Here is an 18447-nt window from a genome sequence, read left to right on the forward strand (position 1 = left end):
AAAGCAAAATAATTGTAAACCCACAAAATTTGGCAGAAAAACTCAAAGGAGGCGTTGTACCAGAAACTTATTTTCTGTAAACTAAATATAAAATTGACTCCATCAACTTGAAATTCTCACTTTCTGTTAAATTTCATAAAATTATTATAAGCTGGGAGTTGGGAAAGTTCCACAATTTACCATCAACTACAGCAAGCTGCTTCTGAAAATAAATCCCTCCCTACACTGGGTACGGGATAACAGAAGTAAGAAGATGAGATGTGTTCATGAATCATGTTTTGAGATTTTCAAAATCAGTAATTAGCAGAACACAGTGACCCAACAACTATTTTTAGTGTTGTATATTTAAAAAGTAATTTATGTTTAGATATTATTAGATGCACATTTAATTTCAAACCACAGTTACACAAAGTTTTAATTACTAAATATTAAGATACATTTTAGCATATGGTTTATGATTAGCATTTGTAATTCAAGCTATAAACAATATAACTAATTACATTTATTGGTGGAACTTTAGTTCCCACACATGTTCAATCACTTTCAATTATTTCCCTAGTAATCTACGACTCAGTAAGGTACAGAAAATGTGTTCTTACATAGCAGTAACTGGATAACAGTTTCTGTGCATTCAAGTATGATGTTACAGATTTGCCCTGTTTTTCTTAACATCATACAGCCACAAACATGTAAAAATGCAGCCAGAAAAGCTGCAAATGCCAATTAAAATGTTAGATGTTGTGGCATGTATCTGAAAATTGTAGTCAAGTGTTATTGGCCAGTTTAGTAAGGCACTGCAAGACATAGCTTGATTTTTGTCATGAGGTCAAATACAGAGCTGAGGCGAGGTTTGCCCACCAAAGACTTGCAAGGAATAAACATAAAATGCTTCTCCTTTTGTACCAACTTCACAGCTTCTATGTTGATGCTACCAACAGCCACGAACAAGTCATTTCTTAATATCAGTTTTCTTCTCTGCTTAACACGAACGTGCCAGGTTTGCATCCAGTGCCTTGCACCATGAAGAAATGATGAACCAGAAATCTCTGGTGATTAAGATGATTACAAACAATTGGGACAGCTCCAGCAGCACTGAGTGCACAAAATGAATTCAAAAGATATTCATTGAAAACCCAAGTGTTTTTTGACTTCTTTGCTTGTTTTCTTCTCCCCTGCGGGCACAATCAAACGCAAAGGACCCAGGCAGAAACCTCCACTCCAAATTAAAGCCATATGCTTCACACTACTCCCCTGTAAGAGGAACGGAGTCAGAAGAAGCAGCTGTGCAAAGGGTCTCTGTGACTACTGTAACCTACACTTCTATGAAGCGATTGACCCCAAATCCTTGTGTAGCAAGTGTAGGGGCACCTATACGGTGTAGCTGCTATATCAGCCTCATCATCTACCACCCAACATACCATGAGAGAAAGTGAAGTGATCAAATATGCATTTGTGGTAAGACACTATGCCCATCAGCTGCTGTTTCTTTTTCTTTCTTTCTTTTTATATTTTTTTCAGCTCTTTGCAATTACTAAATGCCATATGGATATAAAGTTGGGGAGAAAGGAAAGAATACAAAATAAAATTTTACAAACTAATACCCTAATAAAATACTTAAAGATTTATTTCACTTACATCTCATGCCTGCTTCAGTGTACGCACTATTTTATTAAACTGCTTTCAGTGGAACTCAGACTTCAAACTACTTCTACCAGAACCAGGTGTTAATATCCTTTGATTTTTTTTTAAAAACAATCAGGGTACATTAAATATACTTCTCAGATCTAGTTTTGCATGACAGATATGTGATGTGCCAATGGTTATATATTATATTCTTCCTCTCAGGCATGCATCTCCTGCAGAGATAGCAGACTACAGAAGCTGACCCTTACTGAGACCATCTTGTCTCTCTGACAAAGCTCCTTTTTAACTTCTTACTTACTGGTTACTTCCTGTGATGGATAAAAACTTTAGCTCAGCTTGTGATAATTTCACAGGCCCTGAGCACCCTGACCCTAGAAGCCCCAAGGTCAGAAGTCAAGTCTTGTTCTGAAACATCTGTGTGCTTCATATTAAAGTAGAACAAAAGTGAAGAAATATCCACCAGTGTGACAAGAGAAACAGGCAAAATGGGAATGACACGTTGGTCATCTGTTACCCATGCCACCTCAAGCCATTGACTGAAATCTGATGGAAAAACTGTACCCGCCAGCTCTCCAAGCTGCCTTCAAATAAGCGCTTTGTTTGGGAAACGGTGAGAAAGGTCTCCAGTTGTTTTTTATTTCTGCCTTATGTTAAGTGAGTTTATCTGTAGGTGGCCAGGGGCCCAAACAACACGGTTTTACAAAGTCTACAAAAATTCTGCTAACATTTTGTCTTTGAAATACAAGGCATACCACAACAACCTAGGTTGAAACACGTAGCAGACGAAAATCACAGCTTAAGATGGAGAAGACGACAGAACAGATACTCCCTTACCCTTCGTTGAATATGAGGAGCAACAGTCACACAACAATACAACCAGTTTATAAACTATTTGTTGCCAGAGTTGTGGTTATGGAAGGAATTACTAATCTTCACTGGTCTGGTCTCTTTAAAAATTACTTTTTAGACAACTTATTGACCTGCTAATAAAATACCTGTGGAAAATGATCAGCTGAACTGTTCTCAAGTTTCAAAACTATATGTATTATACATGTTTTAAAAATACTCTTCAGGAAGCACAGGGAAAATAATGCCCTTAATTTCAATAAATCAAAAGAGTTAATAAAAATCTAAAGTTTTTAGACTAATACTAGTATTACCGTTCTGGATTCTTCTTACCTAAAGCTACTTAGAGCACCACAAGAATAAAGCCTAAATGCTTATGCATACTTTTACTTAACTAAGGCATTGCTCTTCCATTCAGGTAGGAAACACTTTTACTAACTTTAGGGTAGACTAAACTAAGATTTTTGACAAAACTACATATATGTCAGCTAATTCCTGTCTGTAAAACCAATGCTTTTACTTCTTCAACGCATTTTCCACAACAAATAGAGCTTTCTTTTTTTCTATTTTAGTTTTCTTCAGAAAAACATATCCTGATTACACCAGCATTTTACAACTGAATGAGAACACTATAGCTATAGTCTTCTATAAAAGCATTATAAATTGAACAGGCAAATACTTTGTATACTAGATAAGATGAACAAATTTGCCTTCTAGAAGTAAGGCCAAAAAGATTGACTAACTTGATCTTCAGTAGCCCCAAAATCAAGAGTAGGGAAGATTTTCACTGATCAGAGTCGAGCCTAGCTCAAATCACAGCAGGGTGTATCCAGAGTTACCTGAACTGAAAAAAGTCGTTCAGGCAAATTCTGCACACATTTGTGGAAAAAAATACAAAACTGGGTAAACCCCAAATCTCCTCTCAAATTCAGACCCAATCTACATACAAAAATGTGCAGGTGTTAGAGACAACTTAGATTTAAAATTATTCTTACTCATTCTCAGGCTTGACCTCCAGCATCTCCACCTGCAGACCAGAAACTGGCTGAGTGCTCCCTTTTTTACACAGTCCAAGAAAAGAGAATCCAATGAGTTTTGTTTTCCCACAGTCTTTTGGGTTAGTGGACATGTGGAACCATACTGTGGAACTCAACAAGAGAGAAAAATACAGTGACCTTCCAGTTTCAGAGAAATCCTCACAGATCTGTATCTGACCACTGGTCAAAGTTAGTCCTAAATTTCTGCTTGAAGAAGGTGATCACAAAGAATTTTGAAAATCTGTGAAAGACTTCAGGAAAGAAGGCAATGGGAAGTCACACTTACCAACTGTACAAACGCAAGTCCACCATAACTGTGAGCAACAAAAAACACGTTCTCTGCTGCTGACTGGGAAATAAAATGGTCCCAAACATAAACTGCATGTTCTTCAGGAGATCCATTATCCTGCAGAAAAAAAATTACATTTGCGACAATTACCTCTTAGAAACTGGCAATTCTGTCTAAAAGTAACATGTTCCTATATGTTAAAACGTGTTGGTAAAACAAGTCTCAAATTAATATACTCTAGTGACAAAAAATGAGTAAATTGATTTGTCTAAATAAAAGAAATTTAAGATTGCATTCTAAATATGGTAAAACAGTTGTTTTATTGTTGCTTATTTTAATAAATACAACGAAAATTATGCATCTGCAAAATTTTGTCTAAATACCATGATGGCAATTCAGCTAAACAGAGGCATTCAAAGAAATTTTGAGCCACTGCTCTGGTTTTCATTCTTTTGACAACTCTTTGTCAAATATTTGCTCACTGATGGTTTGTTTAAAGTAGCTAAGTCTTAGTCTGATAAACAAATAAAAATGAGTAGGAACAATATAAATATAATTTCAGTCTTTAGATTTTTTTTCATATTATGCTCCAATGGAAATCTGCCAAAGATTAAAACTATGGTATTTGCAACTACTCTTTTAAAAGCTAGTTTTATTTATTTTGCAACTGTAGACTATGAGACACAGGGCAGATAAACCACCTCCTGACTGCTTACATATTAGCTGTTGCTTTGGAGTCCCTGGTAGTTAGGGGAGTGTGTTTTTTTATTATTGAACTGTGAGATCCATTCAAACAGAGAGCCACTGAAGGCACTATAGTTACTTACACTGATTTTAGTGCACTGTCCTCAAACATCTGGGGTTGTGCACTCGCATCTCTACCTTTGAGACTATCAGAAAGCCCTGTACTCATTCATATTTTACTTCTTAGGCTGCCTACGACATCACAGCAAATTTGTCTGGTCTCAGGTGACAAGACTAGGCTGCTCTGTTAGTTCCTGTCTCCCACCAGGATTTCACACCTCTGTGGCATAATGCTGCTGGCTCCTTCCAGATGTAGAACATTTGTGCCAGAAAGAGCGGATCAGTGAAAGTCATGTGATTTCCTAAAATCTGCATCCTTTTCCCTTTTGCTCTGCTACATCAGCACCTTCGTATCAGTAGAAGACACAGACCATATAAGCCTCATTTTCTTGGCGGAAATTAAGTACAAACCAGAAAAATCCAACAGAAATCAAAGTGATAATTATATAGGATGAATTGCTGCAACTTTATCAAGAGCACTGAAGTGACTTAGGTCTTAGTTCCATTCTAAAATACAATTTTGGGAATTTAATCTCTTATGGTTCTCTAGTATGAATGAGAAGTCAGACAACTAAGTAACTAGATTTAGGTTTTTACTGCTATTCTCATGCCAGGTTTCCTATCCTAAACAAGAGTGAAATAGCTACAAATCTTTATGGATCCGAACCCACAACTTTTGAAACAATCATGTGTTTTAAAATTGCATTTTTCTAAGGTTGCAGCAATTAAAATATATTTATCATATTTGCCAAGAAGCACTGAAGATATTCATCTTAATCCTCGACAGATTCTGTATTTGATTGAATATGACAGAACATAGTTTTAAATAAATATGCATTAACTACTGTAAATCACCTCAATATGAAAAACGGCTTATTTTCTTCCAAACCACATTTTGAAATATGATTGTAAAGACAAGTAAAGGAGGTAAAGACCCCTCCTTTGTGAGAAAAGACGTAAGTTTTTCAAAAGAAATTTCATAAGGAAAATACGATTGACAGACTAGTTATTAAGATAAAGCTGAAGAACACCTCAAACAGGAGTTTCTTAAGGAAAAGTGATGCATTCTAATTACGATACGTAAGAAAAAGGAACATTAAAACACAGGGAACATTTCTAAATGAGTAGTTTAACTCAAATATTTACTTCAGTTAAATATGCTGAGATACTTGTTTTGTAAATATTAACGTTACAATTATTTCCTGTAACAGCAATGTTTGTGTAGGCACCTAACCCTGCTTTAACATTCTGACAAAAAGAGAGGCTGTTTGTAGATAACACTGTGTTTTCAGGTATCCTCTATTTATTATTTTCAGGTAATTTCTATTTATTTCTACATGCTGCTTTTGGGAAAAGCACACAATCCTTGGATTACCACAAGACTACGACAACAGCAAGAAGCTTCTGAAGGATTCAGAAATTCAGCCCAAATAAGCTTCCACCAATTAAAGCATAACCAGTGGTCTAGTAAACCAGATCATTAACTGCACAGCTTCACAGTCCGGTACAAAGACTCGATAGGATTTTATAAAAGCAGAAAGAAATGAACTAGAACAACTTACATATAGACCGTAACTACAGTTTCCTTTGTTACTGGTGAAAAATAAATAAATAAATAAATGAAATGAAATGGCAGGATAAACTGTATTGCTGTACTTACTCTGCTAAACTCTACACAAGGTAAGGAAAACACGTATGTGAGAGACGGAGTTCAGAGGAGTAGTGTATGTTTAAAAGAAAAGCCCTTTCTCCATAGTGTCTGCTTATTTTTCTCCTCGTAGCAAGCCAGTATTTTAAACAACTTGGATGGAGAATAAACCAGTGCCGCGTCCATACAAGAAACAGCTGGCCACGTAAGTGGGCACAGCAGACTGCAGAATACTGCAGGTCTCTTTAGGATTTTGAATTGCGTTGGGTCCATTAGGACCTGGGGATTAACCACGTCTGTCTGGCCTCAGTTAAATTATGAGGCTGAATACTGCAGTTTCAATATGAAAGGTGACAGTTTCAGGCAGCTGTTGCTTTCCTTCTTTTCATTGCAGCTAAATACAATGCACTTATATACCACCTTGTTAAATTATTTGATAAGTGGGGCCTCTTGGTCATGGTTTACATAATTATCTATATGATTGTACAAAAAGGAATGGAGAAATCATGCTATGTACCTCCGAAGGCAGCTGAGGCTTAATGCATTCTCATTTGTGAAACAGATTGAGATAGAAAGGTGCTAGGAAAGCTGAACTTAGATTTCCAGCTGCTGGAAGTCAGTCATCTGCAACCAGTAATTCTATGTCTAAATAAGTGTTTTGATTTTTCAGAAGTGTGGAAGTCATGGCAGTGGGTCTTCATCCCTCTGAAAATATCCCCGGTACATATAGTTGGATACAAAAGCCAAAAGATATTAGGAATTAGAAAATGGTCTATTAGAAAAAGGTCTCCATGTGACTCCTAACCAATGCAAGGTAACCTGGAAACAAGCAACTGTCATCTTGCTGCAGATGGGGTACCTTCCTGACTCGACTAACACACCTGAGCTTCATCTTGCTCCAAGCAAAAGCTTGGAGCACAAAGGGTATAAATAACCTGTGCATGTGCTCCTACCATGAAATATCGTACGTGGCTCCGTTATATTCAATATTCCATTGAATGGAATACTATCAGATAAGATTTAGCCTTTAATTCGTTGATAAGTGAAAAGAAGTCCAGGTCTTTTTCATAATAACTATTATATTTCAGTTCTTTTTACTGATAAAAATAGAATGAATATACCTCGTCTGCCATCGTTGACTACCAACACTATGGAGACTATCAGATATCGAACACCTGTCATACCTGCATGTAGCAAATCCTGTTGAAGATTACCTTGGAGATAAAGGTGGTTAAAATCATTTCAGGGAAGCATTGCCAAAGGTATTTTAGATTGCTTATGTTACATTCATTCCTCTTCCTGAGTGCTACAGTAGGCACACTTTTCTCAAACTGGCTATACAAGGGGCATCCATAAAAATAATACAGAATATAAGTAGGCTTACAGTAGGTTCCAGTTCAGTTAATGATAGGTGTATGGAGATACTTAAAAAAATGCTCTTGCCACACATAAATATTCCTTTTCAATGAGAAATGATCATCAAGATAGAATAGAATATAGAATGAAATAGAATGAAAATAAAATAGAATAGAATGAAATTTTTTTTAATGTGGTAGAAATGAATAATCACAAACACTGCTTTAAGAACACATTCCTTTTTCTACTGATAAACGGCCTTTTTGTTTTTGCAGAATTTTTTAAACACTACCTATTAACTATGTATAAAAAAGTCATCAGTTCTAAAGCCAAATAGCAATTACTCAAAAAATGATCATAAATGGTTAATATGGAGCTTTTCATTTTAATATCAAAAGTTTAATCGGATAGTTTAGCAGCCGAGTCTATGAAAATAATATGACAATGATTAATAAATTCATGTTCCTCATGTATATGAAGTCATTTAATATCCCAGGGCTGGAACCTCTGCCACAGCCGTGAGCCGCATGGAGCAACAGATTGAGGCAGGGAAGAGGCCGCCGCTCCCTGACCTGCTTGGCCTCGCCTCGAGCTCTGGCAGGGGTTAGAGGAGTCCTGTGCTGCTCTAACCTACACCAGCTGGGCTGCGTTTCGAAGGGACCTCTCTCCAAGAAGAGCTGGCAGGTGGCACTGCCCTCCCCGATCCTCCCGGCTGCGGTGCGCTCAAGCTGTCTGTGATGGCTGCCTGGTGGCGGTCACTCCTCAGGGTCAGCATCGGCTCTCCGCCGCCGCGGTGCTGCCAGGCGGCTCGGCACTGTGAGAAGTCCTGCCCTTTCGTCAGTGCATACATACGCCATGCCTTAAGCTCCTTGTCCTCTGGGGCTTTTCTCTTTGTTACCTCTGTGCCCATTTCTGGCTTCCTATTTCTCATTACTGCTCAGTAGGCCATTCCCGTACTGTTGAAGGGCCTAGAAAACCCTACCAAAAATACTCTTACATGATGCTACTCCTAATCTCATACACTCTTATGATCTTACACACTCTTTCAGTCTTACACACTCTTACAATACCCCTAATCTTAAACACTCTTATGTGATGCTACTCTTAATCTTATTCAAAATTTTTGAGATTTTTGCTTTGCAGTTTTAAAATTCTCCCTGTAACAGTTTAGAAGCCCATGGAAAGAAAAAACAAAACAAAACAAAACAAAATAAAACACAAATGATTGTGGGTAAATTCTCTGGCAATCCATTGTGCACAGAAGCAGGGAAACAGACTGCAGATTTCAGTCTGTCATTTCTTCCAATACTGCTAGCGTTAAGAGTTGAAAGGTATATAACATTTTAATGACTCGAGCCATTAGGAATACACAGATAAGCAGTGTGCATACAGTGAATACAGTGTTACGTTCTGTCGCTTTCAAAAAAAACAGGTTGAATTTACTAATGTAATATTACAGTCATTAATTGTTAAATACCAAGCTGAAGTGATGCAGCAACCCAAGCCTTATCAACTATGCCAGATTCTAACACCTAGACACTGCAAGGTCTGCAGTTATGATGGACTACCTGAGTTGATAACACATGGAATTATCTAAACAACATTTGCATATTTGGGTAATTATTTCCTAAGGTTAATTAGCTCCTGCAAAGCAGCTTGCCCTTTGAGACTGCTTACTGTGACAGGTTCACATATTTCCTGTTTTGATGCCAAAATTTACAGATTTTTTTTTTTTTTAAAGTAACCTGTTGCTGGAAAGTTGCAGATGGGGCAGGAGCTCAAGACCTTGAACTAGTATTTATTTATTAGGGCAGGGTGGCTCAGATCCTATCCTCAACTTCTGATTCATCGAAACTCCAAAAAATCAAGTAAAGAAAATCAAATTAGTTCCAAGTTCAGGCGACAGCTCCCTCAAAAGGCACTGTTTTTCAAATCAAGGAGTTTGTTAAAATCATATTTTTGCAATAAGTGGAAAGTGAAATGCATACACATAGGGAAATGTGCCATACAACTGAATAGCTTTTCAACAATTTACTTGAAGGTGGTTTCTATAATTACCAATTATCACAGCAAAACAACTTCTCCTTCTAGCTACATGAGCTACTGTAAACAAGCACAGTACATGTGTTAAATATGGGAGAACAGAACTGCACGCTAGCTTAGAGGCAGGGATGTGAAGAGGGCTCAGACCTCCTGTTTCCACTCCTTGTGCAGGTGATCTTTCCATACGAGCAGGACCTTTACAGTTGTGCACGGCTCTTCTCAATGCTGTGGTGAGATGTGGGGCAGATAAACTCTTGCACCTCCCCCAGCTCTTCTGAAAATTGTTGAATTAAAAATAACATATAATGTAAGCAAAACCATATAAAACTATAACCTAGAGAAGTAGCAGTTTTTCACCAAAACAGCCCATTTTCAGTGGCAACTGGCTAACATGGATATTTTCTGTACAATAGATTTTCTGTACAAGAAACCTGTGCTCTTTTAAAAGAAAATCATATGTTTGAAGGTCTGAAATGAGCAGCTACCAGATATAGTATGTTCCCTGCTGGTATACAGTTCGTGATTATCATAACTAGACTCACACTAGCAACATATTTTGCAGAATTCCTAGATAATGGACAAGTAAAAATTAGATGTATTTCACTGGAAACATTCTTTGACTAGGAAGTAATACTTTCAAAAACAAATTTATTTCTCTCTCTCTATATATAAATATATATATACACATATATATAAATGTACATGTATGTATCTGTACAAAACACTACGCAAGGGTGGTGAGTGTTGAAGACAAATGAATAGGGAAGATCTTAATCCATATTACTGCCAAGGTATGATTTTTGAAGCTGTGGCCTAATTAGGTACAGAGTAAGTCAGGAGGAACTCTGTCATTTGCTTTAATACAAGTGGAGTTAAAAACAACTCTTCAGTCCTTTAAAAAACTCAGCAACCCAGAGCTATGCATTTAGGTTTGCCTAAGAATACCTGCTTCCTCCTGCCTTCCTATTCTCCCTCACAGCTCTGATGTTTCTCTTCATGTCTTCCCATCATGGCACTCCCATTTTCTCTGTACTTGCATATCTACTTTACTCTTCTTCATACACTTTCCTTCCTTTCATAATCCTCAAATTAAAAAAAAAAAGAAAAAAAGTGAAATCAAGTTTCTTTTGCCCATTCTACTGCATCATCTCCTGTATTGGTGTAGCACTGTTCTAACATTCTCATCTCTTTTTCCTTCCCCAACAGTACCCCTACAAGTACTAAATTACGCTTATCGCCTGCTGTACATTCCTCACTCCTTTTGCAAATATATGCCTTATTTAAGACAATAATTGTTTCATTATGATGGAAAATAATGAAACCATACGATGCAGAGCAGTTCCAAAGCCTCAGGAAAAGGTCTAAGAAGCTTCAAGGGCAAGAAAGCTGGAATAGAAGCCAAAAAAACAGTCAGCATGTGATTTGTTCCCCAGAGACAGCTGTTATAGTATTTTGACCAGAGAAGAGGAGGAACGTAAGGAAAGGAAAGAAACCAAAAACAGGAAAAAAGTGGAAGGAAAGATATCATATTGTTTTCCTGCAGCATGAATGTTTGCAAACAAGACTTCAAAGTATCTAGCTCAGGCCACGCAACAAAATTTAACGTTTAATGGAGAAATTCCAGTAACTGTCCCATCCATCAGAAATTCTTTTTTACATTTTTAACCGCACGGTTGAGAGCACTATTGCACAGGTATTTCAGAAATGCCTCCTAAGAGGTGACCCGAGGATAAAAAGGACATTGTATAATTCCTTACAGAATGGCTAACACTAATTTGCATGCCACATATATACAAATATACATACACCAATATGGGCTGGCTTTTACAGCACTCATAAATACACGTGTTTTTAGGAAGGACAGCAAGTCCTTCCAAGTGCATTTTATGCTGAGGCTAGTCCAGATATATGAAAGGAGATGAAAACAGGCTGCAAAAGACAGCAGATGAAGGTAACGAAATCAAGAAAACCTCAGGGTCAAAGCAGATGGGGAGAAGACACAGAAGCAGAGAAGGGTGGAGGCCAGTTTGTAACAAATCTTCAGTCTGACAACATGCATCTAAAACTCAGTTGAGTACGTCCTGCAAAGAGCACTTGGAAGAGAGAACACTACATCAAGAAAGTTATTTTATTCGCTGCATCCTGAGTTAAATAGAAAGGAGACTATGTGAGAAAAAGGAATGGTTAGAGGGGAAAATAAAATGCAGACAACTAATGCTTTGGGCTTGAAAGGTTCAATGGAGGACATGTTTCACTCCTCCCTTCCTTTATGGTCTCCGTACAGGTTTTATTTGTATATTTTGCCACATTTAAACAACAAAACCCAGCAGGACTTTTCAGCTGTGTAGGCAGCAGAACAAGTTCATGGTCACCAAAGTCTGCTGTAGCTCTATGGAAACACAGAACATTGAATTCGCAAAGGTTGAACACTAAAATGATGCAAATGCATTATTGGTGAATGAAGTTATTTTCTTCAACAGTTGTGCTCATATGCATTCACATACAGTCACCTCGTGTTTTTCCTTATGACCTTAGCAGGGATTAAACCAAGAGCTTTTGGATGCAAACACACAAGCCTCCTTCCACTTATCTCATAGGAATAAGTGGGGAAATAAAAAGACTGTATTATCTTTTTAAGGGCAACTTGTAAGAAGGGAGCAAGATATATACTCTGGCAGGAGGTAATGGCTGATTTTGAGACAGAAGTAGATACCAGGTATCACACTAGCTCAGTCGGGTCAGGTGTAGAGCTGTAGATATAAATAGCATAGCCAAGGTTATTATTTGGTACATACCTTCTGAAAGCAATATGGCAAAGTGACTTAAGGTTGAATTTTTCATATTACAGATCTCAGTCTTATTCCCAGATCTATTTGAGGTGATGCTGTGTAATTTCTTGTGCCTATTTTATTTGTGAAGTGGGTCAGTGATGGAAGTGTTCCCAATATTGCTTATGAAGCCTTAATAATAAAGCTGTTATGTGTTTACAGTCAGCTACAGTAAGGAAGACTAGAAGTCTTATGTATTGCAGTTAAATCCATGTTGTATTAAGTTATAGACTAGTCCAACCTCCAAAACTCCTGACAATTTATCAGCAAAGCACAATCTTGACAGACCTAGCAAATGAGTACATATTACATGAAACATCTAATACCTGGCATACCTAATAGTCAAATAAAAGATGTAAAACAAAAATACATTTGGCAGAGTAAAAAAAAAAAACAATTAAATTGTCACTATCAATGCAAAGGGGATCAAGAGCTGTATTGGAAGGAAGCACTGATACACACACTTTGCTACAACGCAAGTCCTGAGATTAGGCTCTGTTCTCAGCTTAAAACTACACATTTTAGTGAATTCAAGACTGACAGTATCTGGCCAGGTGTTCCACTCAGAAAAAGGAGTCTGGGAAAGGCATCAGGTAAATGGGAAATCCATCAGTTATGAGGGAAGGGAAAACAAGATTATTTTTAGCAACGAGCTATACATAGACAACCCCTGAAAAATCTTCTTTCAAAGCAAAATGATATATAGCAGTAGAGGGGAAAACAGATGACTCCTTAGGTTTCCTGGAGCTGGAGAGTTCGCTGGCAGAAACTGGATGAATGCCAGATTATATTCCAAAAGTGTTTTTTGTTTCCTATCAAGATGCCAAGATTCAATCTGCTCTAAGGTAACACCCCCAAAATGTTTCGGTGAGTAGCCGTGTTTTACTTCAAGTAGGGAAGACTGCATGAGTACATCCCGGCCTGGTGTGCCTCTGAGCCCACACGCGATGCCCCGTGCTCCTGCAGTGCACACATAATCCTGTCAATCAGCAACAGGATGGCTGAGAACAAACTGGATTTTAGCTCCGGCTGTTGCCAACATCAGCAGTTAACTTATTTTTTTTTTTTTTTTGCGTTTCGTGTTTTGGCTCCTCCCCTGGGCCCGTGTTCTCCCCAGGTCCCACTGCAATTACAATCCAAGACGACTTCAGACTGTGTCCCACTTTTCCCACTTCAGACATAAGCTGGGCTTTCCCTGGTGATGGTGGTCAGGAAATAAAATTCAGAGCTATGCTATATATATGTGAGAATGGAGGGAACATGGATCCTAACCTTCCCCTGGGCAGTATGTGGGAGTTACTTTTCCTCTTTATATCCAGCTTTATTGCACACAACAAAAAGAACGAAGCAGCTCCAAGCCAGAGGAAGTTTTCCACAGCTATATGTTCAGCTAATACAGTTCCTGATCAATAACCAAGAGCTACTTCTTAACTTAAAAAAAAAACAAATCAAAACCAAATCTATGCTCTCTTGCTGTATGTAAAGTTCATCATACCACCTCTGCGAACAAACTAACCGAGGAAGCCAGATCCCTTTTTTCCACCTTTTTGGCCACAGAACCTGACTCTGGCCCTCATTTATAATATTTTAGTAGGCAAACAATGTCTGGAAATCATGGAGTGAAATCAAAAGGTGTCAGTGGTCTTAGCTGCATTGCAGCACCACTGACCCAGTAATATATTTCCATTCTGGCAAATGCAGATCTTTGCAGGAGGCCCTCAGCGCATTGCCATGTCAGGACCTCACAGATGTAAAAAGAATGTGCATTTTTAAGACTCTCATTGCAGGTGAAATGTCGTAGATTTGCATTTAAACAGAATATCAAACACGGCAAGTTTGGCTGAAGATCTGTGAAGAAATAAACAGAGAGAGAGGCTGCTGCAAACGGAACTTGAGCAGGGGAGAGCCCCTTCAGAGCAAAGGCTGCTCTTTCCTGGCAACATGGTGCACAAGACAGGCCACGCAGGAGCAGGCCAGCATCATGTCTCCTGTCGATACGGGATCTCTATGAGCGACCAAACCTGAAGCTTTGAAGTTGCTCACAACACGCTGTGAGTGTGGTGTGGTGCTGAGGCCACTGTGATAGCCGCAGGGCTGGCAAGCGAGCCTCTCTGAATCCAGTTGGCCGTTCGCCTGCACCCTGAAGCAGCAGGCCCAGTGCTTTCCTGTAGCTCCATCAGCCAGCTAATGAAGCAGCAAATCTTACGCCCCTTGCTAAATCTGCAACACATGACACGGGCTCACTCATTTTCTACTCTGAATATCTTCTGCCGTAAATTTGTTGTGCTCCATTTTATTTTTTGAATGCCCACCCTAGCTCCTTGGCTTTTTGTTATGACATCCAGGAGATGGAAAATTCTTCTGCCAAACACCTCCCCAACTTTATAACTTGAAGGGGCTTGCTGTTTATAAAGTAATAACCAGATCTCAGGCTAAATTAATTAAGTCTCAAATGTTATTACAGCAACATCTCCCTGGTTAAAGTATCTGCTTGTCAGCCATGGTAAGACAACTTTGTCAGCCTGTTGTTCCAATTTGGATTTCCCTGTTATTACTTCTGCTGGAGTCTGGCATGTACTGTCAACACCACCCAACTGTCTTCTGGTAAAGTGCAGGAAAGGAAACAGAAAAGAAGAAAAATCAGACAGAATCAGTTTCTCAGTGGCTCTCAGTTGCCATCTCCAGGAAAGTTTTTTTTTTTGTGTGTGTGTGTGTGTATGTGTGTGTAAAAATCTGCTTGGGACCATCATAATGGTCTGCACAAACCCACAAATAATTTTATTTATTTATTTATTTTTAACATCAGTTGCTCCCTATGGGGCTGGAGAGTAAATAGTTAAAAGCCTTCCTTCAAAACAAATCTTGTCCCTAAATATCTGCAGTATCTTTTTGCTTGGTACTGTTTCCAAATTGACAGACATGGTAGGAGTCACCTAAGCCAATTATTTTATCATTAAGACAAGAATGCAAACACAAACATGAATTTTTTCTTTTTTAGTCTGGGGATAAGGACATTGCTGACTCACAGAGAGGAAAGAGGTGCAGGAGAAGAGAATAGGAGGAAGGAGGGAAATGAATCAAAGGAAGTTTTTCTTAAGAAAAAATAACTAATTTCCCTTTTAGCTCTCTGACAGACTTTTGTATTTTTGCTTTTTTGGTACTTTTCCCCTCCATATAACTTGTGGAGTTTCAGGTGAAGGAGCTGAGAATTTGAAGCAGCATCTTCTGTGCTGTCAAACAGCCTGAACACTCTGCGTGAGGAAACAGGCCAGAGGTGTAACAGCAGCTCCTCAGACCAGCCCCATCTGCACCTTTGTCTCATGGATATTGATAAATATCCAGTTCACATGACCACCCCTGTGCCATGCCTAAGCATGCTACCTGCCAGCCCCGGCACACGGACATACATATTCTGTTTAGTTTAAGGAACTACTACAGCAGTTAAACAAATGTTAAGTTAAGCTAATAAAAATACTAAAAGACTAGGGCAGTGCATTTCAGTACAATACTACTTGCTTGTACACCTACACATTGTTTTTGTCTCCTCGCATTGTTTTTTCCCCTCCAAACTACTTAATCTCAAGGACTGAGATTTTGCCCACAACATATTTCTGTCTCACATAATAAAACCATTACTAAAGATGGCCTTTTGTGTGACTGAATTATTTGAACAAAAGAACATTTCTAAAACAGACCATCAGGTTGTATAGTTGCAGCTGTCTTCCCTACCAGCCATGTTTCTGGCAATTAATGGATAAACTGTGGGGACAAGTACATAAAAATTAATACAATACCTTCACAAAAAGAATTATCTTTGTTAAGACACAAAGAGAGATTGTGCTAGTTGTTTAAATGATTACATGGATTTTTCTTAACATGAACAACTATTTAGTTTGAAATGAATGCGTCTTAAACATTCAAAAACTCCGAGGGGAAGTCATGCAGAAGTGTTATTTTTCTATTTCCTAAAGTACTTAAAGAGTATTTTACTTTCCAGTTCTTTCAATCTGTTTATATGTTGTAATGAGAAACAGACATTTTTTAACCATGCTATTGCAAGAAAAATAGAGTTTTGGCCAAGAAAAATGCAGATTTCCCTAAGACCGGAAACAATGAATCTAACAAACTTCAACACATTTAAGTAAAACAACAACTTAGTATTTTCATTAACAATTTTGGTTTCAGAACAAAGCAAGGCTGTAAAGTCTCTGCTACAGAGTTTGTATCTGTTATACAAGTTAAACTAAATAGAACAGCTTCGCTCTGTACTTTCCTTTTTGACACTCTTGTCTCTATTTATTACAAACACTCAAAAGTGGTTATTTAAGTGAAAGAAAGATTTAACAGCCTCAAAGCTATTTGATTTCTTCTAATAAAAGGAAGAAAGTGCTCAGTGCTTTAAGTAAACTGATACACTGTTTACTTACTGTACAGTTGTAAAGATTTGCTCAAGTGCCTTAATATGCAGTGTTAGCCTTCTATAATTAATTGTATTTGACGTAAGTGCCATTAGCATATAAAATAATTATCCACATGAATGACAAACACAATCCCAAATTCAGATTCATGTTTTCTATCGGTTTTTGTTTCAATAATCATCTGACCCAGAACTCTGAGGGAAGAACAGCTGAATGTTATTCAAGCCTTAATTCTACTTCTCAATTTTACTGCTCAGCCCGCCTCTATTATTTTTGTTTGATAACAAGGTACACTAGGAAATGACCTTTAATCCTGGTGCATTGCCATGCAACCTCAGGACTTGCTTTTTACCTCTGACTTGAACTGTGTGACTCCCTTGTGCTGACCATTTTATTACAGTACATACTTTTTTGCTTAGATTAGTGAAGACACTGCAGCAACAGTGCATCGTGGACGGCGAAGATCATTAGGCATTAGATCACTAGCAATTTTTCTTCTAATCTAGTGTCATCTTTTAACAACTCAAAACATCCAACTACATAACAGACAGCTTGGCTGTATTTTAAATTAGCACAAATGCTAAAGCCAGGAAATGTAATTCTCAGGATATCAGAACAAAAGGTTCAGAGAAAAAAGAATTCTTATATACTATAAGATTATCAGGACTAGACTGTCACACTGTGACCTTGCTGGCGTCTAGCTAATCTGACAATATTTGGCAGAGCATTGTTTCAAATCAATAACTAATTAACAAAGTACAAAAGAAGTTGTACTGTTTTTGAGGCTCCTTGTTAAAAATGGCTTTTGGTTGCACATGGGCAGAAAGGTCGCTTTTATGACATCTTCACGAGTCTTTCAACATCTTGCCACTGTCAGATTAAATTACTTTTAGCAATTAATTGTCATAAGTTAAAACAGAAGCACATTTGTTACAGCAGGTTGTCATAATGACATGGTGAGCAGTTGTTTTGATATGAATTTCTTTCACTGACCCTCTATCATATCTTAATTTTTTTGGTTGACCTAACTGGAAAATTGGGAGCAATCTTCTAATTCAGGCAGCACAGGCCAAACATTGGGGGGCTTATTGAGACCATATACTGAGCAATAATCTAACAGAAATTCTAGAGATAACTGAAGATCTTGAGAATAACATATTGTATTCTACAGAATATGCAATTTATGATTTATACTGGTGGGTGGGATGAGAAAAATAAACTCTAAAAACCCACAGTGATGTATCTTTTGTTACTGTTTAAAATGGTCCCTGATGCCATTTTAATCCCATATTAGCAAGCACCATTTGTTTGATGCATTTTAAAATCAGGATTAAGAGGACTCAACATCTGTAACCTGTACTCATTCAAACAGTTGAGAGGCTTTGGAGGCTTGGACCTTATTGGACTTTAAATAAAAATAATTCTAACCTTAAGTTATTTTTGTTAAACTTCTTTAACAAAATCATGATACATACATACTACCAGTTTTATAGATTAGTCTTCCAGTATTTCTTGTCAATGTATCTGTGAGTTT

General features: G+C 37.8%; 1 protein-coding gene across 5 annotated transcripts in view; it reads right to left on the bottom strand.

Annotated features, from left to right (window-relative positions):
• Positions 1 to 18447, bottom strand: part of ARB2A (ARB2 cotranscriptional regulator A) — a 254174-nt gene that overhangs the window by 97460 nt on the left and 138267 nt on the right. For all 5 annotated transcript variants that reach the window (XM_084504219.1, XM_084504220.1, XM_084504221.1 and 2 more), the window contains exon 8: positions 3814 to 3933. In XM_084504219.1, the coding sequence (XP_084360345.1) occupies positions 3814 to 3933 (120 nt within the window). The remainder of the gene's footprint in view (positions 1 to 3813; positions 3934 to 18447) is intronic.

The sequence above is a fragment of the Aythya ferina genome, assembly GCF_964211825.1.
Source record: "Aythya ferina genome assembly, chromosome: Z".
Classification (NCBI taxonomy): domain Eukaryota; kingdom Metazoa; phylum Chordata; class Aves; order Anseriformes; family Anatidae; genus Aythya; species Aythya ferina.